This window comes from Gamsiella multidivaricata (genome assembly GCF_025024155.1).
Source record: "Gamsiella multidivaricata strain RSA 2152 chromosome Unknown BC939scaffold_27, whole genome shotgun sequence".
Taxonomy (NCBI): Eukaryota; Fungi; Mortierellomycota; class Mortierellomycetes; order Mortierellales; family Mortierellaceae; genus Gamsiella; species Gamsiella multidivaricata.
This window is the reverse complement of record NW_026251735.1, coordinates 56,585-80,786: the sequence shown is the minus strand read 5'-3', so window position 1 is coordinate 80,786 and position 24,202 is coordinate 56,585. Positions and strand designations below refer to the sequence as shown.

Below are 24,202 nucleotides of genomic sequence, written 5' to 3'. Positions count from 1 at the left end.
AATGGTTTGAAATCTCCTTGGATGCAGACACGGATCCGGACGGGCGTAATTGTACGCACAAGCTCTTATCGACTTCATGACACGGTACAATAATGTGGATGTTACAAACTATCGCATGGAGTCCTTTATCTATTATTGTCTATCTAGGAATCAATGCATGCATGCATATACATGTGGAAATGCTTTTTGAACGAGAGGAGGAGAGGTAGAAGGAGGGATGAACAGAATATGTGGTCGGGTATAGCTACATTTGCTCGGTCCGGTGAGCATCGCCTCACAACGAAGAATGGAATTCTCTGGCGTAAAGCAACCAGCTTTAAAAGGTCATTTGAGCAGACCGAGACTTGCCCATGGGGTAGACAACCAACGCAGAAGCGAAGAGACCGACACTGATCGCAATCGCTGTAATGACCATTTGCAGCGCAAAGTTGACACCTCCTGCCATGTCGTCCGTGAACAAGGCCATTGCGCCCTTCAGACCTAAACTTCCCGGGACCAAGAAGAAGACCGCGCACACAACCGCCTGAAACGTAAGTTGGTGGGTCACACGCTGGTAGATATTTCCACAGAATCCGATCGAGAAAGAAGCCAACGCTGACGACACCTCGGTTCGGGCCCCAGCCCAGGTCGATGTCGAATATGAGACCATATACCCGAGGATCGACAGGATTGTCGCCAGGACCCATTGACGGGGATGGGCCTTCAGGTAGATGTTGAGCGCAATCGCAAACACCGGCACAAAGAGGACGTTCCATTTGGCATCGAGTGTCTCTGGGCAGACTCCTGTTACGGCCGCTGGAAGACTGGACGGGTCAATCAGATTCCAGAGCGAGGCGCCGATGGTCAAACCGTATCCCAGCAGTAGTGAGAAGACAATCGCGTAGAATAAACGAACGGATCCTGAAATCATCTGTCGCGAGCTGAGTTCCAGAATCGCACAGGTGATCGTGTATCCAGGCAGCAGCATAACGATACCCGCCATCTTGACGGAGCTTCGGCACACTTGATTGTGCATGGCCTCCGCGATAAAGGCCACAACCACCGACATAGTGACCTCGCAAATATGTGAGTAACTGGGCACCTTTTCCGACAACCAACTCATCAGACCAACAAAGGTTCCGAGCATCAATGAGACACCGGCATCCGTCCAGCTGCCTTTGAAGAACATGGTAGCGGTGCAAAAGGACGCCATCGCGTATGAGAGGATGTTGGCCCATCGTGGCCACATGTCCTTTTCGGCGCTGATTGCATCCAGCTTCATGATGGCCTCCTCCACGGGCATGGAGGAGTGTGTCACCATCTTCAGAACTTGATGGACTTGGGCAAATTTGTTCATGTCGAGTCCTGCCGAGCACTTGAGCAAGTGCGTTTCAGAGGTATGGGTCTCGTAATCCGTGAAGGCGATGACCATCACGTTTGGCAAGTAGACGCACTGCAGATTGAGTTCCAGGGTTCTGGCTGTGTGGTCGATCGCATCCTCCAGTCGATGTGAGGGTGCGCCATATCTGATCATGGACTTGGCCAGGCGCAGCACATAGTCCTGACGCTGCAGGATGTCTGCAACTGCGAATGTGATGCGCATCTTTTCCTCGGCCGAGAGCGAGTGCAAGGTTGAGGTAGCCGAGAAGGTATTGTCGTAGGAGAATGAGCCGCGAGGTGAGCCGTTGGGCGAGTGCAAAGGCGAATGACCCTGTGGGAATGCTCCCGCAAAGCTACCGTCCAGCTGAGGTGGATGTCCGTATCCATTACCATTGCCATTGCCGTTGCCATTGCCGTTGCCATAGCTATTGCGCTGAGTAGCCGTGCCAAGGTTACCCAAGCCTGTACTAGATCCTATGGTCGGCAGGGGTGGGTAGGTGCCAAAGACGTTTGCGATAGACGTGGTAGAGTTGTTAGCGGACCGGGTATAGAGCGTGGGTCGTTTCTTCTTTTCCTTGCGCGGCTTTGTTGTCGATAGTGTATGAAGAGTCTATACATTCAGAGGGATATGTGGAGAAATTGATGGGAACGACTGTTAGATGCATGAACACACAGGCACGCATGCACATATGCATGGTACACAACCCCTGGCAGCCTCGGCGATCATTCTTAATAATAGTTACCTTTGCATGGCGGCCATTGTCCTGGAGCTTCAACAGATTGCTGAGGACACCGGCTTTTGAGGGCTGCACCGGTGCGCGCGAGACCTGCATGTGATAGTGCTGATCTGAGGTGTGTCCAATGCCTGGTACATCGCGGCCAAAAAGCCGCGAGATCCGGTTGTGAGACTTGCGGTGCGCCTTCCTCTCCTTCTCTTTCTGGTCCTTGTCGCTGAGGGTGACGTCCGAACCCACAATTCCATGGCTCATAGTACCGGCGGCCGTCTTTTCGGGGTCCTCTCGATTGGCCAGAACTGTAGGGGTAAGCAAGACGCCGCTCTTCCTACCCGCCGAAACAGTTCCAGGTACTGAGTTCGATTTGTTGCCCTTCATCATGATGGGTCCATCAGTGTCTGGATCCTCCGCATCGTCATCGTCATTATGTGGGGCTGCTCTGCTTTCTTGTGCAATCAAGTTGTTGAGCGCATTTTGCAGCGTCTTTACATGTTCCTCGGTCTCATTGGATCCCCCTGGTGTGGTGACAGTAATCTGTGGTTCCTGGACACTCAGTTGGTCTGCAGAGTACGCTCGTCGGGCCTCCTGGTACTTGCTTTGTGAGGGAACTACGACAGAGATGTTGGGCCGGCTCAGGTTCGTGCTCGAGTTGTTTGCAGAGTTGGGCCCTGATCCAGTTCCGTGTGTGTAAAAGCGGTGCTGAGCGCGTTGAAGAGCAACATTCAGATAGTAATCTCGTAAGCCGTTGGGAGGTGTTCCTGGAGGGGAGCTAGAGGCGCTGCTGGTTCCGAGTCGACGTCCGTGTGCGTTGTGGGTAGGAGCGAGGTTGTTGTGGTAAATACTGTTGTTGCTGGAATATGTGCCTGTCATTCTGCTGGGCACAGGCGGGTTGTATCTGTTTGAACCGGGCCTAGAGGCTGCTTCGTTGATAGTAGTGAGGGTCGGTTGGGGTAAGGAAGGCGGATTGATGGTTATGGTTGGGGGTGTGGGGATCTGGTTGGAAGTGGGCACATAGAGCGAGGATGAGGTTGAGATTGAGGATATGTTTGGCTGGTATGGAGGTGTACCGCTGGGCGAACTGTTATTAGTGCTCATGCTGGTATTCTACTGTCGCTGTGGGTGTGGTTTGAGAGTCGAGTCTTCTCACACCTTGATGAGAAAAAAAATTAGGGGGAAGGGTGGGGAGCCGTTGAGGTCGAAGGTGCTACACAGAAAGAAAAAAAAAGAAGGATTTAAAGGTGTGAAAAATAAGAGCACACAAACAAAACAAAAAAAAGGTACAAAAGAAAAGAGTGGGATGAGAATAAAAAATGGCAATTGGCCGTTTTTCTTCTTCTTTTATATGCCACAGGCCCAACTCAGTGGAAAATGTTGTAGAAACCATCGAAGGAGGCAGAAGGATGGAAGACTGTGCAGCCTATGATGAAGATAGTCCAATAAATAGTTCATTATTCAAATCTCAACTGGACTCTTTAGCCTATTCGTTCGCTGTGTACGTATGTCGCACATTTGGGGTGGCGATCGGATCCCAGAACGGCCTCCCCCATTTATTATTTATAAAAAATATCGACCGGAGACATCCACTACCACTCTAGTGGTAATCATGTTTGACTCGATGTGTTTGTCTGATGCTGGTATGCTGATGCGCTTTGCTTCTCCGAAACAGCTCAATGACCATTAAAAAGAAAATAGGAACCGCCCATACTGCTGTTACTACTGCACCCCACAAAGGAGATTTAAATAGTAAATAATAATTTGAATCTCAACGGCGTCTCATTCATGTTCAACCACGGATTGTCCGCCAACGAATGTGCCCAAAGCTCCCTTCAGGGCCCACTCACTCGATCGCTTGTCTCGGCTGTCGTGTCTACATCTCGTCCATCAGCGATTTTTCGCCTCCCGACCACTTCAAGCCCAATTTACCTTCAGATCCGGCTAGTTTGTACCCATCAGACCCCGAACGAACCAATCAAGGCGCCCGGTAATGGTTCCTTATTCCACCTGCAACAGCCACCTTCACTATGCTGGACCAAGTGACAGAACTACGCATGTACATCTTATGGAGACACCGTTATGCGTTTTGTTCCTGTCGTGGGAATGTGACTGAATGCGGGCGAGGAACACGGGCCTCTGCATGTTTCGCTTTGAGGGGAGGTTGGGCCAGACTCATGACAAAAACAATTTAGCGTCGGCACGATGAGGGAGGAACCGAGGGCTGGATAGACGCCAAGAGGATTAACGATGATAGCAAGACAAGCTAAGACGTGCTGCATCTGCGGCGCGTACGTGGATTGCAAGCATCGTCAAAAGAGCACTGTGGCTTTAGCATACGCATCATGTCATCATTCGCATCCATTGTTCAGTTTCTCTATTTCCCCCTCTCTCTTTTTTTTTTTGTCATGAGGGATGCAGACAAAAGATATTGTGCGACCATGAAAGTCAATTGCTTTCAAGGGCCTTTTTGATTTCATAGCTTGGGTCAATGAATGCGTCGTGGTGGACACAGACATTGCTCCTATGAGGAAGCGGGAACCGATACCATTCGACTAGCCCAGCGGAGCACCATGGGATGATCTACTGATTGCGTGGGCGAAGCTGTTGTGGCAAGCGTAATACCCCGTTTCGAAGTGAAACACGAGGACCGCACATCATTTGCCTGTAGTGTTGTGTATGCCCTGTGAATACAGACAGGTGGTGAGGATGCATCAGTGCCTGCTGGGTAACGTGATATACTCTTCGTCCTCAATGGATCGTAAAATTTTCAATCAATTTTAATTAACTTTATTTGGCGTTCTGTTGGTCCCAGGTCCTCGTAGCCATCCATTGAGCTACTATCGACGGATCCCCTCCTCTTTCTCTCTCTATCTTTTTTTTTTACCCTGTCCTTGACCTTACCTCCCCATCCTCGGTCACTCACTCCCAGTTAAAGAGAGAGACGACAGCATCACATTGTACATTGTAGACCACCATCCACATTCACACACGCACACCCCTTTTTCCCTTTCTCTTCTCTTCTAATGCTTCTAATGACAATTTGCCCTAAATAACGACCTTTTTTTCATCCAACATCCCGTTCTCAATATCAGACATCACCTCCTCTCATTGCTTCTCATCCAATCTATATTATACAAACACGCTTTCTATTATTCATTTTCGCATTTCTTCCGTCGAGTTCAAGAAAGATTTCGAGCACCATGTCAAGTATGTTTAAGTTCACGCTGTGATCCTTGGAGTTTCATGGACCTCTCTTCTTTGTTGGTCAATTGAATACGTTAGATGGAAAGATAATGGGACACACCACTGACGAAATGGAAATGGGGATTCAACCATTAAATTGCATCCTTCTCAATAAATGAAGGGAGACAAATGGGCGATGTTAAATTACCCAATTTAACCCCGATCTGCCCTCCCGTCCTCTCAAACAGCAAAAAAATAAGCAGCCCTATCCCTGATTCACCAGCTCCTTGTTCCCTACCCCTTTCCATCTTCAAAGGCCATCCGGCTACCACTGCGAAAAAAAAACCAGGAGCCATCGCACTCACCATTTCCACTAACTGTCGTAACCTGCGTCTTTCAATAGCCGATTGGCGGCGACAAAAGGTCGAGGACCACAAGTTTGATTTCATTGACGTTGACGACTATGTCGATAACTCGCTCTGGAGGAAATTCAAGTACTCACTTGTCTTTGGCATCGTAATCAAGGGCATCCTTATTTACTGTGCCGATTTATGGTAGGATAAAGGTCTGTCATCTATGTGGATCAGCAGTGGTTCTCGCATATAGCTCACACACCTTTCCCTCGTATGGATTCAATGAAAATAGGACAGCCGTCAACTTGCTCGTCGCTAAAACGTGGCAGACCAATCTCGGAGTGCAAGATAGACAGATTTCATTCAGTAAGCTCCTCTATTATCTCCATTATACTTTGGTAATCTCAACAACACGCGAGCAGCGGGAAGTAGCCGCATACTCAACACACCTCCCTGCTTGTAATTTACTATGTTGTCTCCTCTAGAGGACATCAAGATCTCGTTCGAGATTTACAAGTGGATTTTCGCCGCCTGTATTATTCTTTCGTTTATTCTCCTGGCATGGGACATGAAAAAGGCTGCGGCAATCATTAAGAGTCGCGACATCAGCTATGCTTTCACCAGCATGATTGCCTATCGATATTATGCGGTCAAAAGTTATGCCCACTTTTGCCTGTTCCAAAAGATTCACAACTCGAAAAAGACCATCGATGAGGTCGCGTTCTTTTGCTTCTTCACTTTCCGAGGTATGCAACTGGACACTGCCTTGGTTTTTCATATGCTCGTCTTGTCCTTTATTGGCTGCATATTCACAAGCAATCATTGCGATGAAACACTATATATGAACAGGTTGGAAGCGGCTCATATTTGCGGACGGACCAAGACAGGTTATCAACGGCATTATCCTTATCACTGTCGTCAACAAAAACAGGACCAAGAACAATGACCTTGACCTTGCATTTTGGAACTACCCTTTTCCTCTGATGACACGCATTACCATGGGAGTGATGACATTCACACTTACCCTGTGGATCATCTCTGTTCTTCTTATGCTGGTGGCAGTCATTCTCTATATTCCGTTGGTCATTCACATCCAGGGCAACCTGAAAGAATTTTGTTGCCACAAGATTGATAAACGGTAGGCCGATACTTCTTTTATCTTATACTTGTGTTTTTAGGCAGCATTGGCCGCGCATCGAGAACTGACCCATGTTAACGCCTGTTAATAGTATTGACGAGATCATCAAGAGAAAGGTCAAGCAGCGTACACAGGAGGCTTCCAAGAACGCAAAGGGCGGCAAGGGCGGTGACACGCCTCTACAGAAGCCAACTTTGCCCAACATTGGCTTGATCGAAGAAGGACCGCGAGGTTCCCCTATACCCTCATCAGCGCCGAGAATGACTGCAGCGTCGCCTTATATAGCTCCAGGATCTCCAAATTTGCGAAAGAATGGGCCTTTGCCCAACGATCCTTATCGCCGCCAGCATCCATCTCCGCCTCCAAGATCGTACTCGCCGGGCCCGAGGTCATATACGCCAGCCTTAGAGGACGATAGTGACACGAGACCTTTCCGTCAGGCTAACCATCAGCAGGCTTATCACAATCGTAATCTCCAGCGGCAGGACCATCGTTATGACTATGCTGATGACAGGAGCGAGATCAGTGACGGCGCCTATAGCCTCAGCAGTAGTTGCCTTGCGTCGCAGTATCCACCAAAACCGCAGCTTCCAGGCCATCGGCGGCAAGCATCAGACACTAGCACAGTCCTCAGCGGATCGAATCAAGGAAGCGTCGCGAGCGGCCACGGTCCTCGGGCAGTGAGGCCCCACCCTCTGCAGCAAGGACATATTCCCAATTACGGCGAGACGGTCATGATGTCTGATCTTGGTCAACGCGGCGGCGCGCCACTAAGTCCTTATGGAGGATATCAAGCGCAACCAACAGGGCGGCAGGGAGGAAGGGGAAGTGTTGTCAATGGCGCAAGTTATCGCCCATACCACTAGCATAGAAAATAAACGCCGACACCAACGCGCTGATATTGACTCGTAATTATGAAAACTCGGAATGTGTTTGCATGTTATCCGCTCGATGAGAGAGGACATGAGGAAAACTAAGAACTCTTTGTGAACCCCCTTAGGTCATGGGTAGGTATAAGAAGGAAGCGAGGAATATCAACTCGCTCTATATTCCAAAGCTACCCATCCCCTGCCACATCCGCTAGAAATCTCATTTTTGACACCGTCTGGCTCCTTTCTTATTCTTCTCTTGACTGAAAATAAGTCCTTGCCGGCCACGCGCGCACATACCTTTTGGCTCTCTTGTTGGTGCAGACACAAACAGCAAGGATGGACTACAGTAATTTATTCAAGGCCAATATGCGATGTGCTGCCCAGTGTATTTATAAAGTATATAAAGGACGTGAGTTGTCTACCATAATCTATCTCTACTCTCAAGTTTGGTCTCTGTATCCCCTGTACCTCAATTTGCTCGACAATTAACGAACGACCAACATGCGCTTCATTCTTTCAGCACTGTTGACGACTGCCATTATGGGTACTATGACTGCTGCAGATGTCCGCCACGGACAGCAGGCTGCCTTCCGCCTTGAGCCCCGCCGCATCCACGAACAGCAGAATCACCATCGCAAGGCCGACTATAGCCACAGCAAGAGCTCATCAATGATGGAGCGCCGCGACTTGCATAAGCCCGCTTTGACCGCTCCCCAAGTCCCTGCTGTCAAAGCCAATGTACCCGACCTTGCCCTTTACAAAAAGAAAGTCCATGGCAAGAAGAGTCATGGCAAACACCAAAAGGCTAACCACAGTCACCATAAGCAAAGTAAGCGCGCCCTCGAGCCTCACCGCAAGAACCATTCGCACCACATGAAGTCTTCATCCTCTTGCAAGTACAACAAGCGTGCTATCGAGAATTTTGAGCTCCACCGCAAGAACTATGCGAATCACAAGAAATCATTCTCTTCCTGCAGCAAGCACATCAAGCGTGCTATCAAGAACGAGGACACCGAACTGGCATTTCACCGCAAGGTCAGTCGCAACCGCAAGACCTGGAACTTGGGCCAGAAGAAGAAGAACAGCAAGCGGGAGCTGTTCAAAACTCAGGACATCAAGCCCAAGAAGTCGCCTCACCACAAGCAGCACAAGTAATAAGTCTTTCCCCCAAAAATGGACAGTTAGTGGGTCTCTCTCTTCAGTACCTTCATACGCATGATACCCAATAGGTTTGATGAGTTGTACATAATAAATATCTCCACCATGGAAAGTATACGCGAATTGCCACCAATCCTCGATACGGAGCGGAGCACCAAGCCACTTTGATCTTTCAATAAAATAATTGGGCGGAGAAGGACTATACGCCCTCTCCTCTACCAGTCTATTCAAAATGGCTGTATGTGACCTGCAGTGTGCATCCATGAGACATCCAGGAATCCACTATCCATACGGGACCAACAACATCCATCGATCGATCTATCATTATCGTTGAGCAACCCTTCACTCGCCAGATGGCTATTTCCCAGGAAATCGGAAGCAATTGAGACTAGAAGCAACATTTTTGGACGATGATGCGGGGGCCCCATGCTGAGAGCATGGTGTAGCAGGCTTTTGAACACACTGCAATGGTGATAGGCGACTGGAAAGCATTCCTCAACTGACACAATAGCACTACTCGGCACTCAGGCGAGAGATCAGCAAGAGTGCATCCGATCCGCTAGCGCGAACAGCCATCAGGAAGAACCCTACATCTTATAACGTGCTGGACAGGAATCTACACTTGGGAACCAGAGATCGCTCGTTATCTGCCGGAAAACATCAGGACTCATCAGTAGACTGCGAGATCAGCAAGGCTGTTATTCATCAGGATAGACGGAGCGACCCCACCTCGAAAGAAAACCTGTATCGGCACAGCGATTTTAACGAACCTATCTTCAATTGTCTCCACCTCGACGTTATCCTTTAATAGCGCATTCCTACTTTCCAGCGTGTCGTTGAGATCGGCCGTGTCGTCATGGTTAACTATGGCCCCGATGCCGGCAAGCTCGCCGTCATTGTCGATATCATTGACCACAACCGCGTATGTTCCCAATTCTCGACTCTATTTTCACCTTAATTACTCAGGACAACCAGCATGGGCAGCCTAGTCATATCAACCGCAGGGCAGCGTTGAGCAACAGTTTCGCATACAACGAACGGATATTCAACAGGTGTATTATCAACTGACTGCGTATGCTGGAACAGACCAGAGATGAATCAAGTCCGATGGCAGGAACAGGCTTCTGCATTCAGACATACTGAACAGCCTAGCAGGATGAGTTGCGGCAAGCTGATTCAACTCATTAGCTTGAACCGATCGTTTTGGCTGCAACGCACTCTGTGCCGCTATCAATCCTTCCAGTACAATCAAAACAGGCACCACACTTTAGTTCATCGCTATATACTGCGATATATAAAGTATAGCTGAAGGAATCAGGAGCGGGACTAGCAACACTCGAACGAAGCACTATCATCTGTTGTGGAACCAAAGAGGCTATGGAGCTAAGTGATCCTAACGAATTATTACGTTTTCTATCACTTTACTAGGCTCTCATCGAGGGTCCCACCACCGGCATCGCCCGCGGTGCTTATGCCTTCCGTCGCTTGACCTTGACCCCCTTGGTCGTCAAGGTTCCCCGCAACGCTGGCCAGGTCGTCCTCAAGAAGGCCATTGAGAAGCAGGATCTCGCTGGTAACTGGGCCAAGACCTCCTGGGCCAAGAAGATCGCTTCCCGTGCTCAGCGTTCCGCCAACACTGACTTTGACCGCTTCAAGCTCCAGAAGTACAAGGCTCTTGTAAGTTGTTTTTTCGTTTTTTTTAAAGTCGATTGCGAGTTTCGAGATCATTTTGGTTCTGATATTGTTTGCGACTCTGATTGTTTAATAGCGCCGTGAGATCGTCAACAAGGCTGTCAAGACCACCAAGGCCTAAGTGTCTTGATGAGTTGTGAAAGTCTCTGTTGTCAACGAAAAATAATAAAGTCTGCGATTGTACTATCAACTCGTTTCTTTGAGCTGCATGGCCTCGATGGACACAGCACGCGCAGATCAACATAACGGTAGGCGGGAAAGGGTCATGCAAAGGAAGACCGCATTGCATATCATACACACACATACGCATATATGCACGCATCCATACATCATCATTGTCGGTCGTGAACTTCGAACGACGACCTGTAACAACAACGTCCGGCTTCCTATGCTTGAACAATTGGCATCCGTGGATCACTGATGGCTGACTCTTCTCGCCTCTAAGAAATGGCTCTTCCATAGACTGTATTGTTGTCCTGCTCGGGTTTGATGGCCTCATTATCTGCTTAGCTGCCAACATTTGAACTCGTGTAATCGTACATCATCACTTCCATTGTTTTCATTTTTCTCTCGGTTATCAATTTTTCAGCACCTTGGTCTGGTTGAATCTCGCACTTTCATTCCGTTGAAGCAACCCTCATTCCTTTTTATTCAGATCCCTCCCACGAGCAGACAAGACTAGTCAACTCTCTCTTATTACGACACATCCATATCGCTGCATTTCATGTCTAAGCAGCAACCCACTCGCAGCCGTGGACGTGGAAAGACAAACAGTGGCCAGCAAGGCAGCAGCGAACCCGTGGCGATTGAAGACCTGGGGTCTTCCAACACCATTGTCGTCAATACGTCTCCGTCAACCTCACCCACACTGACCACAACGGCGGCGCCTACGACGAGAATCATTGTAAGATCTCCAGAACCGATCCAATACGACGAGCTTTCTTCTTGTCAGCAGTCGTCGTCATTGGAGTCTCACACTCACGAGTTCTCGGAGCTGTCGATCGGGGAACAGTTTGGTCGTCGACACGGACAGGATTGGCCTGCAGGATCCTTTGTGAGATGCGCTTCTTGTCCCAATGGACGCGAAAAGCCTAGATCCCATTCGCGTGGAAGGAGAAGGATGTCAGGTGTGCTTTACAAGGCAATTACGCCGCGACCGGTTTTGTCGGCACAGAGTTTTCAGGAGGCACGCAAGTCTGAGGAGGAAATCGCGGCCATGAAGGGCAAACAAGTACAGGAGTACTATCAATCACTGGTATGGATGAGATATGAGCATCACAACATGTATCTTGATCATCAGTCTATTGCGCAAAGAGAGCTCACTTAGTGTTTGGTGTAGACTAATTATCTTACTCAACTGTCTTGCCTTTTTAATGGAAACAGAATGGTCTTCTGGACTCGTTTGCAGAGGTGGAAGAGATCTTGAAGGAGCATCGGGCGGAAGAGCAGGCAAAAGCTCAGATACTGCCACAGTTACCTCCATTTCGGCCTCTGGACTCCTTACTTCCTGTGGCCAAGGCATCAGATAATCAGAGTATCGCGACCTACGGATCGACATCTGGAACGACCACGCCCAGCAATGTGCCTACAATTGCTTCTATTCCTGAACAACCTATGGATGTGGCTAAACGATCAAACGGACATCTCAATGGCGGTCATGGTTCTGACGAACCTACAGGAGATTTAGAAGAGGGCACGCCTCTGATAGGATTCACTAGGAAGCAAAGGACCTCGCCCAGATTAGGTACACTAGTTGGTTTATTCCTTCATCAACTTCAAATGCTGTCCTCTGGATACTTCTATCTCACGCGAACACTGTCTTTATTCTCCTTAAACGCACACAAACATTCAGTCAGTCTGGCCATCAATGTCAGTTTTATGGCTAATGTCTTCCTGGTCATCATCAAGATCTGGACCGTCCTATTTTCAGATTCTCTTGCAGTTCTCGCCTCCATGATCGACTCACTTATGGATCTTCTGAGCGGCGCCATTATCTGGTACTCTGCCCGCCTCCGCAGCAACACCTCGGATGGACACCGCTACCCCGTCGGCAAAGCTCGTATGGAGCCTTTGGGGATCATCGTCTTTGCATCTGTTATGGTTACTTCATTTTTGCAGGTCATGCTCCAATCATTCGAACGACTCTTGGCCGGAGCAGATGAGCCTGTGGATCTGGGTATCATCATCTTGTCGCTTCTAGGGCTCAATATCTTCATCAAATTTGCGCTCTGGGCGTGGTGTAGGACCATGAAAGACAGCTCGAGTGTTCAGGCGTTGGCGCAGGATCATTTAAATGACGTGGTCTTCAATGTGTTTTCGACCCTGTTCCCGGTTGCTGGACAGTTTATGGGATGGTGGTGGTTGGATGCCGTGGGCGCCGTTGTTCTCTCGATATATATAATTACGGAATGGACTGGCACCTGTCTCCGTAAGTGTGCCTATTGAAATTTGGGTAACCGAGGAATGTATTCACATCATGCCTAATCCACGCTTCGCACCCTCTTTCTTGAAAAAAAAAAAAAAAAAAAAAAAAAAAAAAAAAAAAAAAAGACAACATTCGTAGATTGACAGGCCAGGCTGCCACTGCGGCAGATATCCAGCAGTTGACTTACATGGCCTACCGATTCTCGAACCTGATCCAGGCTATTGATACCGTTCGTGCATATTATGTTGGGGATGGTCTCTTTGTTGAGGTCGATATAGTGCTACCACCAGATACGCCATTGTCACAGGCGCACGATGTTGGAGAGTCTTTGCAGGGTGCATTAGAGAGGTTGGATAGCGTTGAGAGGGCATTTGTGCATGTTGATTACAATGCTGTTCATGCGATCGAGCATAGGTAGTCGGAAGGGATACTGTGCGTGCTTATGGGTCAAAATAATGAGTCGACGCACGACATGGGGCCCTGGAATAAACTGAAGGCATTGAGCGAGCATAGGTGAAATGGAGTGCCCTGACAGGCTACCAAGCGCGCAGCTCCATGCTATGTATACCAAAATAGCCTAATCGTCTTCAAAAGTCAATGCATTATCGTTTTCTAAACTACCACTGTTTGTCTGTAGGAGGTCAATCCACTTCACTTGTTGAGGCGATGGTTGCAATAATGCACGCATTTATTCCGACTATTCCCGTTTAAAGCCCTGCATTCCTGATTACACCTGCTTTATCTGTCTTTACACATCAGCATCCGAATCTGAGTCATCATCGTCTCCTGAAACCTCTGCGTTCTCCTTGTCAATTCTTGCAAGAAGCTGGTCGAGCTCCATGTCATCGGCCTCAGTAACGGCCTTGGGCTGTTTTTATATCAAAAAAGAAAAGAAAGAAACAACAGCGTTAGTCAAGGAAATAGTCGACTTTTCCGCACCTTCACATTGACCTGCAGTATCGCTACACAAAAAAAACGTACGCTCATCTTGGTGACCATATTTCCATTGGACTTCTTGATGCTCTCCTCCAGAACGACGATAGCCTTCTCCATGGTATCGATTCCGAGCTGCTTGTCGAGGGCATTGGTGATCATGACATAAAGAGGTGGTGCGACCAACTTGACTCGGATGGCCACATCCGGAAGGGAGACGGCCTCGGCCTCCTTGAAGGCAGTCTTGATGGCGTCGATACCCTCATAGTCGAAGCATGTCACCTCAATATCGGCACGAATCTTAATCGGCTGTGGTGTCAAGCGGCGCTTGATGTTGTTCAAGAGCTCCTCCCTCGTGCTCTCGGCGATTTCCAGCCCCTCAAAGACCTTCTCAGACTCGCTGAAAATGAAGACCAAACAATAGAAAAAAAAAGAAAAAAAGAAAAGTATTGTAAGGGTCAGCATCCCTGAACCGTTCGCTCGAAAACTGTTTCGCGCTCGCAATTATCCCAAGATCCCGAACGAAAAAGAAAAAAGCAGGCGTACTTGAGAGCAGCCTTGAAGGCATCATAGGCATGGCCGTATTTCTTGTACAGGGGCCAGGCCAACTGCTCATAGAGGATCTCGAGATCCTTGTTCTCCTTCTTAGCGACCGTAGACATGATCGAGTGAACAGCCTTCGACTTGTTGTAGCGCTCCTCGCACTTGGCAATGTCTGTAGCAGAGACACGGCGCTTGGACAGATCGATGTAACCTAGTAGACAAATTGCCGCAGTATCCTGTTAAGAACAAATTGCATCCTGGTGAAATTGCCAGCTCCCAAATCCCAGTGTGTTGGTCGATTTGTGTTGACGCGACGCCTTGATAAAAAAAAAAAGTCCTGCACTGTTCCAATAGTGATTGCCTCTAATATCATTTCACACATTGCCGCAGCTTCAAGTTCCAAATGAATCCTGGTCCTAGACTGTTGAGTCATATCGAATTTGCTTGGCTGCTGAACCATCCCGCTTTTTCTCTCTCTGGATAAATGCAATTGGGGGTATCCATGCAAGACGAGTCCCGACCTTTCCAGGAGGTTCCTCCATTCGATATATCACATAAGACTCGAATTAGGCTTACCCTTATCCTTGTCAACTCTGAGGACGACGACGACCTCGTTCTTGCCGACACGAATCAGCTTCTGAATAGAGCGGATGCGACGTCTGGACAACTCGCTGAGCAAGATCATGCCCTCGATGTTGTCGTACTCAAGAAGCTGAACGTACGCACCCATCTCGGCGATCTGGCGAACGTTGACCATGACCAAGTCGTCCACTAGTAAAAGTCAAGCGTTGTTTTTTGTTCCCTGTTAGCCATCGTCTGTGAGATCTGGACACAGTGTGTGCTTATGAAATAAATAACAAAAATCTGTTGGGCATTTATTTGCGAAGAGTGGAGTGCGCACCTTCAGGGAACTTGTTCTCGTACATGCGGCATTGCAATCTTCCGGACATGATGGATAGCTTATTGGCGATGGAGGGAGGGAGTTGTTGTGGGAGGTAGGTGTCTCGAACGAAAGCGTACTTCTTTTTTATTTCCTTAGTGCACGCGGTGTATGTGTGTGCGAATGTCAGTTCTGTTTTGGTTTGTGCACAAAAGCCACCGTGCCGCTGCGGGGGAAAATGTCTTACAGGCACAAGGCACAGCAAATCGAAACGAACGCGACCAGAGAACCTTTGTGCTACTATTATCTCTGCTTATCCATTCCTTCGTACCCCCCAAGGAATAGCGACTAATCGAAATCACCTCTTCAGCCTAGTTTTGTGCCACCGACTCATGCGGGGTTTATTATTGTTGCTGCTGTGGTTGTTCCTGTTGTTGAGGTGGCCTCGAAAGCTCCGGAGGCCTTGGCAGTAAGTGTCGCTCGTCTGCTCTTATAGCTTTGAGATCGACCGCTTAAACCCAACGCAGAGCATGGGGATTTTTTTCTAAGAACGAGAGTGTTGCCCCCGCAGCAAGTTTCTGTATCTTATATAGTCAATCTGCAAGTCGATCCGTCTTTCCCTCTTCAATTGCTTTCACAGGGATGATCTCATTCCTCTGTGGACACGGAGATTTTCGTTTATATTAACATGAGAAAAAAAGAGAGGAAAAAAAAAAAAAAACAGTTGGTAGTCTCAGGGACGAAGTGGGCTATTTTTTTTTTCTTTTTTTTCCCAGAGAGAGAGAGAGAGAGATGTAGGCTCGCTCACGATGCACGATTTATTCACTTCTTATTTTACATGCATTCTAGTTTCTGTACCACTTGCTCCGCGGATAGCCCAAGCATTCGCCTACGGTCACCATCTTGAAGCCACGGTCGTGTGCGTACTGGATGGCCGCAGGTACCAAATGAGCGACCGTTGTTGGATGTGTGTCGTGCATAAGCGAAATAAACCCCCTGTCATGTGCGTCGAAGCTCGACAGCGCTTCTTCGTACGGGCCCATCGATGCTGTGGCATCGCCGTCGTGTTTCCAATCGTTTGTGTCAATTGTCCACTTGATGATCTTGTATCCTTTACTGTTCAGGTAATCCAGGCTCACGTCGTTGACGCTTCCGTAGGGAGGACGCATGTACACTGGACGCACACCAATTATGTCCTTCAGGGCAGTGTCGACTGAAAAAGAGAATGAAGAGGACAAGTATGGGTGGATGGTTAAAACACGAAATTGACATTTTTTCCTCCTACAATTGCCAATCAAATGAAGAACTTTACGTCGAGTCATCTGGAAGGCGATCTCGTGCAAAGATAACAAGCTCAAGTCTGCATGGCCCCAGGTATGTGACGCAATCTGGTGTCCGTCATTGTACACCCGCTCCACAACGTCCTTGAACTTCTCAATTTTGCCGACGCTGTCCCCATTCATAAAGAATGTCGCCTTGACACCCCAGGAGTCCAAGTAATCGAGCAATTGAGGTGTGTAGTAGTAAGGACCATCGTCGAATGTCAAGGCAACTGTGTTGGGAACTGTGCAGCTGGTGATGATTCCATCCATGTTGCGTTTATGAATAATGTTTTGTGTCGAGGTTTGATGCCCTGATTTGTCGTTCATGTTTGCTGAGAGGGGCAGGACGACTGCCTGGACGAGCACTAATGCTCCCGCGAACGACAATACGGCCGCGGCTACTTTTGTGATGGACATCGTGGAAGGTGATAGACGTTCGAATTGGTGAACGAGGGGGATTTTGCTGAATCATCGCGTTTTTATACGACTTCAACGATCACACCTTGGATATAATACTGAGACGACTCTTCTGAGTTCTTGACAATGCCTGCTGATCCTAATACTTCAGCTTTTGTATATGTATACAAGCGGTTCTTTTGTCTACAGCTTGGGTCTGAATCCAGATCATTTATTCGAACGGAGGATATTTCACCTATTCTTGGAGAAGACACAATCTCCTTGCCCTCGGTGTAGAATAGCGGTTGTGATATCCATTAAGCATAGATGTTATCCCCTGAGCAGTCGCAGGTATCATAGAAGAACTCCAGAGGCAGGGACTAGCTATATCAGTTTCGTAGACAGCACGCGTTCTTCAGGGTTACAGAGCAGGCGATCTCCTACGTGCTGATAAAGAGAATGTCCAAAATCCTTTTTACGGGCGAAAAAGAGGTAGTCTCAACAAGGCGCCATCTGGGTAGAAGGTTTGTAAAGATAAGAGTCGCGTCCATGTTCCATGACAGCATGGCACAATGGTTTAAGTGAAGGTGCCCCGATTCAAGCCATTCTTTTTCAATCGATAGCAGATATCGACATGGATGTCTTCAGCTGGTTTCAATGGTTTCTGGTAAAATTTGATATCCGTAGGTAATGCTAAGTGTAAAAAGACGCGTCAAAGAACTTGTATATGCACCACTTCTCCGAATTGCTCCGCAAACTTTTGTAAAAACGATAAAGCACAATAGACACTTGATCAAACCTCACAGAGCTTCCTTATCATATGCAATTTTTTCAATTTTTCAATTTTTCAATTTTTCAATTTTTCAATTTTTCAATTTTTCAATTTTTCAATGATGAATCTGATGAGCATCAACGCGCCACGATGTACAAAGTGAAAAATATGAGTTTTCTTATTCGAAAGTCGTACTCTAATACTTTGAAAATCAATTACTCCATGGATTCTTCGCGAATTTCTTCCTCTTCTTCTTGGTGTCATTTTCCGCTGTGTCTGTAGTCAATTCATGCGGTAGTTGTTTTCTTTTGCCTCCTATAAGGGATGAATGAGTGAGCGATAGATATCAATCATATGTTTCAAAAGAGTATAATGGTAAGTATATGTAAATACCATTTTCTGGTGTATTAGGATTTGAGAATGATGTGGTGGAAACTAAGCGCGACAAGTGTGTCCAGAGAAGTGTGGCTCATATAGTGCGGGGCATCTAGTCACGACTGTACGTAGAAAACGTTGAAGCTCAAACCCCTTTGAACTAGAGGTCATATTGACAAACGGCGAACAATGGTTTGTAGTGGGAAGGGTAATGCGCACTTTAATGATCCAAACTCCGATTTAGCGGTTGTACTTGAAGTTGAATAGGCGTTTCTAATCAAAAGTCTCGTGCCGCGACTAGATGTCCAGCACTGTATGAAGATCATTTTGACAGGAGCTTGAAGTGGCGCAAGTCTTCAGAAAATTATATCTTTAGGATGACCAACTGTTAGAAAGTATAGGGGAAAAGGTAGGCACAATAAATGAGGTTTGAAAGAGGTCTGCGACATGGGAGCTAAAAAAAAAGCCAATGTGTTAGCAAGTAGACTCTTCTCCTAAAGAGAACCCCCTGATCAATCTCTGCCAAGCATGGCCAGAGGTAGGATACAATGGTGACTATGGCGATGTAGGCCGACACCATAGATGAAGCCCTAACAATGGCGGGCTTTCAAGGGTTGCAAGTAAATTATGCTGTTGAAAAACACGGTCAACTCCATAGACACTATGAGCCCGTCTTCACGAGAGGCATGTCTATGGAGCCGCCACAACTTCCCTCGTCAATACATGAGTAGAATTCCTCTGACCAATCTCTGCTAAGCACAGTGGTGACTATGACGATGTAGGCCGACACCACAGGTGAAGCCCTAACAATAGCGGGCTTTCAAGGGTTGCAAGTAAATTATGCCGTTGAAAAACACGGTCAATTCCATAGACACTATGAACCCGTCAACGAGAGGCACGTCTATGAAGGCGCCACAACTTTCTAAAGTTGGGTAAACAGATGACTTAAAATCAAGTTAAACTACGAGAAATCGTATGAATATAGTCGAGAAAAAACAAACAATGCAAGTAGGTAGAACTAAAGCAAGTGATGGGCGAGTAGATGCTCCATAATCACATTACTATGACATGAGGCATCTGACAGATGTCAAAAAGCATGTGATTGCTATTGCAATCTTGGTTCAGAGTGACTAAACCACCACAGTTGAACAGACTGCACTACCACCATCGAAAAAAAAAAGACTAGCAGCTCTCAGCTACGACTGATCACCATTACCTATGCTTGTAGATACTACGAAGAGAGGCGAGCTAATGGGGGTAGACGCAGGCGTCGGCGGGTGAGGAGCAGAGAAGAAACGATGGAGACGTGAGTGATGGTATGTTTTAGACGCGTCGAGTTAGCCTAAAATATATAAAATATTAAGGGAGAACGTCCTTATGTGGCCCGAAAATAAAGAGGCCTCACGTGAAGCTTGTTGTTTGGAAAAAATTTTCTTCAGGGAGTGGAATAAAAGAAAGCTGGCCCTGGGGGCCCTCGGGCCTGGTTTCCTCCTTCCCATCCCAACGTTCACTCTGTAATCTAAAAGATTCACTCAGTCGACATGTCTGCCATCCAAAAGTCTGCCAAGCCCGGTGTCGAGGAACAGGTTGATTCCCCTGTCCACCGCATCCGCATCACCTTGACCTCCCGTAACGTCAAGAACCTCGAGAAGGTCTGCTCCGACCTCATCCAGCGCGCCAAGGACAAGAACCTTCGTGTCAAGGGCCCCGTCCGCCTCCCCACCAAGGTTCTCCGCATCACCACCCGCAAGTCTCCTTGCGGTGAGGGTTCCAAGACCTGGGACCGCTATGAGATGAAGATCCACAAGCGTTTGATCGACTTGCACTCCCCTGCTGAGATCGTCAAGCAGTTGACCTCCATCAACCTCGAGTCCGGTGTCGAGTGCGAGGTCACCCTTGCCCTCTAAATCTGCGCCTGCTCATGTTTTTGTCGCCTCCCCAACAACAACAGGACCAAGACGGATATCAATCAATGGATTCTCATTTTATGATCGGAGCTCGTTGAGGCATGACTCATCAGTTATGATTCGATGGCAAACAATAAAAAAGATGACATTGGAAACACATTCAGCTTAACATCAGATTGTCTTTGAAGTGAAGCAGTGTCATTGTTGGATATCTTTATCAGGAATGCGTCAGTGAGGTGGGACGATTGATACAAAGGCACTTTATTCGGGTTTAGTCGGCGTAGCTGAGGTGCCTTCGCCTTCGAGACGATTTTTGAGCGAATGCCTTGCTGAGCCACGCTCCAAAGGCTTGTTCTGTGTCGATGATGGCTTCCATCCGATCTAGAGGGGTAAAATAGACAGAAGTATAGCAGCATATTAGCTTTATGTAGCAATTGTACCTATGATAGAAGAGCGGACGAAACCCCAACGTACCATGTAAAGGATCTGGAAGGTGGCAGGAACTGTTCCGTCTGGGTTGCCGTACATCTCTATTGTGGACAGGACGAAAGGGCATGTTAGGAAACTGATAGCAAGTGGGCTACACCTCTGTCGTCGTCCAATCGAAGCGCCTGCTTTGTACCTTTGTAGATTGCAGCAGCAGCCAGCATCGTATCCCGCTTGAGGAGTCCCCTTCTACAAGATTGAACGAGAACGTGTTGGCAACGACTTTTGGTTGACTGCCATGATGAATATGACAAAGGCAATAATGGTATACCTATTGATGACAGCGTTGCTTTCACCCATGGCCCTCAGATCCTCCATCAACTCAATTGCGCTGGGGTAATTGACTGTGACCTCGTCCACATCGACTGTTGTAAGTGTGAACCCGGCACGAGAAAGTAAAGCGCCAAGATCACGGCTGTCAGCCATCGGAGAGATTCTAGGCGAGATGCCTCCTTCACGATCCAACTCTGCCAATTGTAATGATGTTCTATTGTAACCGACAGCAAGGATGAAGCTGTTAACATGCCGACTAAGCACCAAATGATGGTATTCGAAAGATGAAAGGTTCTGTAACACACCTCAGTTCAAAGAGGGTATCGCCACCAAAGAGTCCTGCAATGAACACACCATCGGGCTTCAAGCTACGCTGGATCTGAATCATGGCACCCGGCAGATCATTGATCCAGTGCATGGATAGACTGCTCACAACGCACTCCAAACTGTTTTCCTCGAACGGCAGGTTCTCTTCATCAACGACGCGTCTTTCTACAGGAACTGTGAGGTCAAATGAGGCGCACCAGCGGATCGGTTAGCGTACAGAGTTCAGTCATCATTCCGATGACCTGCAAACAGATAAAGCGCAAGCAGACAATGAACTTGCCTTCGTATTCGACATCCCTATCGCGGTTAAGCATTGCCTCGGACATGTCGCACATAATCAGTTTCTTCATCATATCTGTATCGACGTGTTTGGCGACATGACCGCATCCTGAACCCAGCTCGACCACCTCATTGAACTCGCGTTTGATATCCTAGACGATCGGTAACAGAATGGTCAATTTTTGCTTGGAGTTGAGTAGCAAGGTTGACGCCATATGTGCAAATATAAGAACTAAAAACAAAGAGCAAGTGTACCAGAAGGCGATCGACCACGCGGAAGGCGACCTCGTCCTTGACATAGTCGACCTGACGACTCAATTGTGCATTACTGGCAGCCCGTTCCTTTTGCTGTCGCTTTGTTTCGCGGTTAAAGACTTGGAAGGTCGAAGGCACAGTCTTGGTTCCAGCAGGAGGTGGGGGAGGCGCTGTGGAGTAGGAGTGAAGCTGGAATCTGGAGGGACGGTATGCTGTAGCGGTGCGCAGGCACCTCGAGAGTGCAGCTGTCCCTGTCCTGAGGAGTGTCGGTGTGCGGGGGGTCATGTTGAATGAGAGAAGTCGGCCAAGGACAAAAAGGAAATGCCGAAGAGAGAGTGTGTGTCTGTGTCCGGGACTACTGAGTCCTCCGGAGAAGGGCAAAAGGTTTGATCGCCAGGTAGGTGGCTTTGCATCTGAGACATGTCTCCCTTCCGAGCGAGGACCATAATACGCTTTGAGGGATTCACTTTCTTCTTTTCCAGAGCTATTAACCTTTTTCATTCGGCTGTACCCACCTTCCTCCCACTCTTCCTTTACATATACTGCAGGCCCATGACGAGCAGAGACACCATCCCTATCGGTACTCGAAAGTCCGCCCTGGCGATCGCCCAGGCCGTCCAGGTCCAGTCTGCGCTCGAAAAGTTAAACCCCACAAAGACCTTCCCTCTGCTCAGGATGAGCACCACCGGCGACAACATCCAGGGGCAGCCTCTCTCTTCTATCGGTACCACGGCGGTTTTCACTCGCGAACTGGAAGCCTCGCTCGAGAAGAAGGAGTGCCATATGCTTGTGCATTCGCTCAAGGATGTGCCCACTCAGATCAAGCCTGGATTCGTGATTGGAGCAATGATGAAGCGAGAGGAGCCGAACGATGTCATCGTTATGCGACCTGGCGAATTCAAAGAACTCAAGAATTTTGGAGAAGGCGATGTCATTGGAACCAGCAGTGTGCGTCGAGCCAGCCAGATTAGACGTCTGTGCCCTGGAGTCCAGGTCAAGGACGTTGTAAGTACTCTTTTTCTTTTTTTTTTGTGTTTCTCCGTGCATGCTGTTTCCTATCTTGAGTATCGATCTCTGTTCCTGGCACTTACCCGTCGTGTCCATTTTATTCTATGCTCTCATGTTCTTCCTCCGGCAACCGATGGCAGCGCGGAAATGTGTAAGTGGGCAAGCAATTGGGGCACATGCATGCGCAGCAGCATCGTCGCTCTCCTCAGTTGTTAATTAAGCATGGATTCAAACGGGAATGAGCCGATATCTGACATACTCCCTGTACCGATCGATCATGAAACTTGAATAGTAACACGCGGTTGGCTAAGTTAGATGCACCTGATTCGCCCTATACCTGTCTGTTGCTGGCTGCTGCCGGTCTTCAGCGCCTCAACTTTGACCATCGAATCACCACCAAGCTTCCTCCTAGCGTGATGCTCCACGCTGTTGGCCAGGGATCTATTGCAATCGAATGCCGGTCAGACGATACAGAGATGCTAGAGTTGATCAAGCCATTGGATCATTTGCCAACACGTCTGCGCTGCGAGGCTGAACGCTGTGTCATGAGAATCTTGGAAGGTGGTTGTTCCGTGCCCATTGGTGTCTGGACCGAATTTGAGGTGCCATCATCAGCTGGCTCAGCAGAGTCAGAGGCAACAGGAGAGGCAGCGTCAGAAAACGTGTCGACATTGCGTCTTAGAGCACTTGTATCCTCCCTGGATGGAGCTGATATCGCAGAAGCAGAGGCGGTGGCCGAAGTAAACGGAAGCGTGGAACTGGCTGTTGAATTGGGTCGGAAGGTGGCCTCATTGCTGTTGGAAAGGGGCGCGGACAAGATTCTTGAAAAGGTTCTTCGGGATCGTCACGCGACTTTGCTGCCCGCAGGTACTGGCGAGGAGCAAAAGATTAAAGGATGGGAGGTATAGTGGACGCCGCCATGGCAAAGTCAGCTTTACAAGGGTACAGGGGATTATCCTTTAATAAAACCATCATTCACAGATAAAAATGCAGCCCCTGCACCACATATTGCAAGGAGCCTGTGGAAGAATCGCGGATAGCCTTCAGTTTGAAGTCCCTGAACGAAAGCAATTCGTACTAACTGCACTTCTGAACAATTTTTGTCAAAGAGCGGTCTATAAAGGTCCTGAATCGTCTTCAGCATGTAAACCAGTCTATCTACTCGCATGCCCCGTGGAAAGCGTTGGCTGGGAGCGCATAGTGCTTATGACCTGATACGTAGCTGGCTGCCATAATAGTATTGCACTACTATTGGCCAATTAGTTGAGCTGAACAAAAGGTTGTGGTTCCAGGAATCAGCCAAGAGTGAAATCAACTTATTCTCGAAGCTGTTCGCACTAAATGAAGTTTACCATTATCTTTGGCAGCAGGATGCAACTTTGCTATGGTGTCAGACCCCCAAACATCCAGAACAGCCCGCATTAAACCCATGTAAAAATTGGTGAGTTCAAATTTTTGCTTATATCTCATTCATCAAAAAGTAACCCCACCACTTGATTCACAAAGGTGGGATTTCTCAAGACACCGGTTTACTACGC

General features: G+C 48.1%; 12 protein-coding genes across 12 annotated transcripts; 7 read left to right on the top strand and 5 right to left on the bottom strand.

The window, feature by feature from the left end:
• Positions 1 to 316: 316 nt before the first annotated feature.
• Positions 317 to 1,642, bottom strand: BC939DRAFT_396390 (uncharacterized protein; the record flags this gene model as incomplete). The annotated part of the gene is made up of 1 exon (XM_051552291.1): positions 317 to 1,642. A coding segment is annotated over one exon (1,326 nt), but the record flags the coding sequence as incomplete, so codon positions are not given.
• Positions 1,643 to 1,737: 95 nt separating this feature from the next.
• BC939DRAFT_134803 (uncharacterized protein) lies at positions 1,738 to 3,295 on the bottom strand. Its single transcript, XM_051550098.1, has 2 exons — positions 2,103 to 3,295; positions 1,738 to 1,979 (listed from the first exon to the last, which is right to left on the bottom strand). The coding sequence occupies exons 1-2, from the start codon at positions 3,186 to 3,188 to the stop codon at positions 1,893 to 1,895; spliced, it is 1,173 nt and encodes a 390-aa protein (XP_051412912.1). The 5' UTR covers positions 3,189 to 3,295; the 3' UTR covers positions 1,738 to 1,892.
• A 2,383-nt stretch (positions 3,296 to 5,678) lies between these two features.
• Positions 5,679 to 6,765, top strand: BC939DRAFT_388096 (uncharacterized protein; the record flags this gene model as incomplete). The annotated part of the gene is made up of 4 exons (XM_051551856.1): positions 5,679 to 5,824; positions 5,916 to 5,964; positions 6,111 to 6,369; positions 6,473 to 6,765. Coding segments are annotated over 4 exons (747 nt in total), but the record flags the coding sequence as incomplete, so codon positions are not given.
• Positions 6,766 to 8,077: 1,312 nt separating this feature from the next.
• Positions 8,078 to 8,932, top strand: BC939DRAFT_449213 (uncharacterized protein). The gene has a single exon (XM_051555351.1). It carries the CDS (start codon positions 8,135 to 8,137, stop codon positions 8,786 to 8,788), a length of 654 nt encoding a protein of 217 aa, XP_051412910.1. The 5' UTR covers positions 8,078 to 8,134; the 3' UTR covers positions 8,789 to 8,932.
• A 77-nt stretch (positions 8,933 to 9,009) lies between these two features.
• BC939DRAFT_486813 (60S ribosomal protein L14) lies at positions 9,010 to 10,673 on the top strand. Its single transcript, XM_051559336.1, has 4 exons — positions 9,010 to 9,279; positions 9,621 to 9,713; positions 10,220 to 10,468; positions 10,560 to 10,673. Exons 1-4 carry the CDS (start codon positions 9,259 to 9,261, stop codon positions 10,602 to 10,604), a joined length of 408 nt encoding a protein of 135 aa, XP_051412909.1. The 5' UTR covers positions 9,010 to 9,258; the 3' UTR covers positions 10,605 to 10,673.
• A 335-nt stretch (positions 10,674 to 11,008) lies between these two features.
• BC939DRAFT_134718 (uncharacterized protein) lies at positions 11,009 to 11,954 on the top strand. The gene has a single exon (XM_051550097.1). It carries the CDS (start codon positions 11,208 to 11,210, stop codon positions 11,808 to 11,810), a length of 603 nt encoding a protein of 200 aa, XP_051412908.1. The 5' UTR covers positions 11,009 to 11,207; the 3' UTR covers positions 11,811 to 11,954.
• Positions 11,955 to 12,436: 482 nt separating this feature from the next.
• Positions 12,437 to 13,326, top strand: BC939DRAFT_483907 (cation efflux protein; the record flags this gene model as incomplete). Its single annotated transcript, XM_051559218.1, has 2 exons — positions 12,437 to 12,911; positions 13,034 to 13,326. The coding sequence occupies 2 exons, from the start codon at positions 12,437 to 12,439 to the stop codon at positions 13,324 to 13,326; spliced, it is 768 nt and encodes a 255-aa protein (XP_051412907.1).
• A 167-nt stretch (positions 13,327 to 13,493) lies between these two features.
• BC939DRAFT_449206 (translation initiation factor eIF2 alpha subunit) lies at positions 13,494 to 15,411 on the bottom strand. The gene is made up of 5 exons (XM_051555350.1): positions 15,286 to 15,411; positions 14,961 to 15,155; positions 14,388 to 14,595; positions 13,890 to 14,241; positions 13,494 to 13,776 (listed from the first exon to the last, which is right to left on the bottom strand). The coding sequence occupies exons 1-5, from the start codon at positions 15,332 to 15,334 to the stop codon at positions 13,657 to 13,659; spliced, it is 924 nt and encodes a 307-aa protein (XP_051412906.1). The 5' UTR covers positions 15,335 to 15,411; the 3' UTR covers positions 13,494 to 13,656.
• Positions 15,412 to 16,109: 698 nt separating this feature from the next.
• BC939DRAFT_396435 (nidulans chitin deacetylase) lies at positions 16,110 to 16,913 on the bottom strand (the record flags this gene model as incomplete). The annotated part of the gene is made up of 2 exons (XM_051552295.1): positions 16,110 to 16,477; positions 16,577 to 16,913. 2 exons carry the CDS (start codon positions 16,911 to 16,913, stop codon positions 16,110 to 16,112), a joined length of 705 nt encoding a protein of 234 aa, XP_051412905.1.
• Positions 16,914 to 19,670: 2,757 nt separating this feature from the next.
• BC939DRAFT_396468 (40S ribosomal protein S20) lies at positions 19,671 to 20,036 on the top strand (the record flags this gene model as incomplete). Its single annotated transcript, XM_051552298.1, has 1 exon — positions 19,671 to 20,036. The coding sequence occupies one exon, from the start codon at positions 19,671 to 19,673 to the stop codon at positions 20,034 to 20,036; it is 366 nt and encodes a 121-aa protein (XP_051412904.1).
• A 261-nt stretch (positions 20,037 to 20,297) lies between these two features.
• Positions 20,298 to 21,941, bottom strand: BC939DRAFT_396449 (S-adenosyl-L-methionine-dependent methyltransferase; the record flags this gene model as incomplete). Its single annotated transcript, XM_051552296.1, has 7 exons — positions 20,298 to 20,417; positions 20,511 to 20,566; positions 20,659 to 20,711; positions 20,794 to 21,009; positions 21,101 to 21,283; positions 21,399 to 21,553; positions 21,657 to 21,941. 7 exons carry the CDS (start codon positions 21,939 to 21,941, stop codon positions 20,298 to 20,300), a joined length of 1,068 nt encoding a protein of 355 aa, XP_051412903.1.
• A 152-nt stretch (positions 21,942 to 22,093) lies between these two features.
• Positions 22,094 to 23,998, top strand: BC939DRAFT_449200 (hydroxymethylbilane synthase). The gene is made up of 3 exons (XM_051555349.1): positions 22,094 to 22,661; positions 22,805 to 22,815; positions 22,957 to 23,998. Exons 1-3 carry the CDS (start codon positions 22,209 to 22,211, stop codon positions 23,570 to 23,572), a joined length of 1,080 nt encoding a protein of 359 aa, XP_051412902.1. The 5' UTR covers positions 22,094 to 22,208; the 3' UTR covers positions 23,573 to 23,998.
• Positions 23,999 to 24,202: the final 204 nt, after the last annotated feature.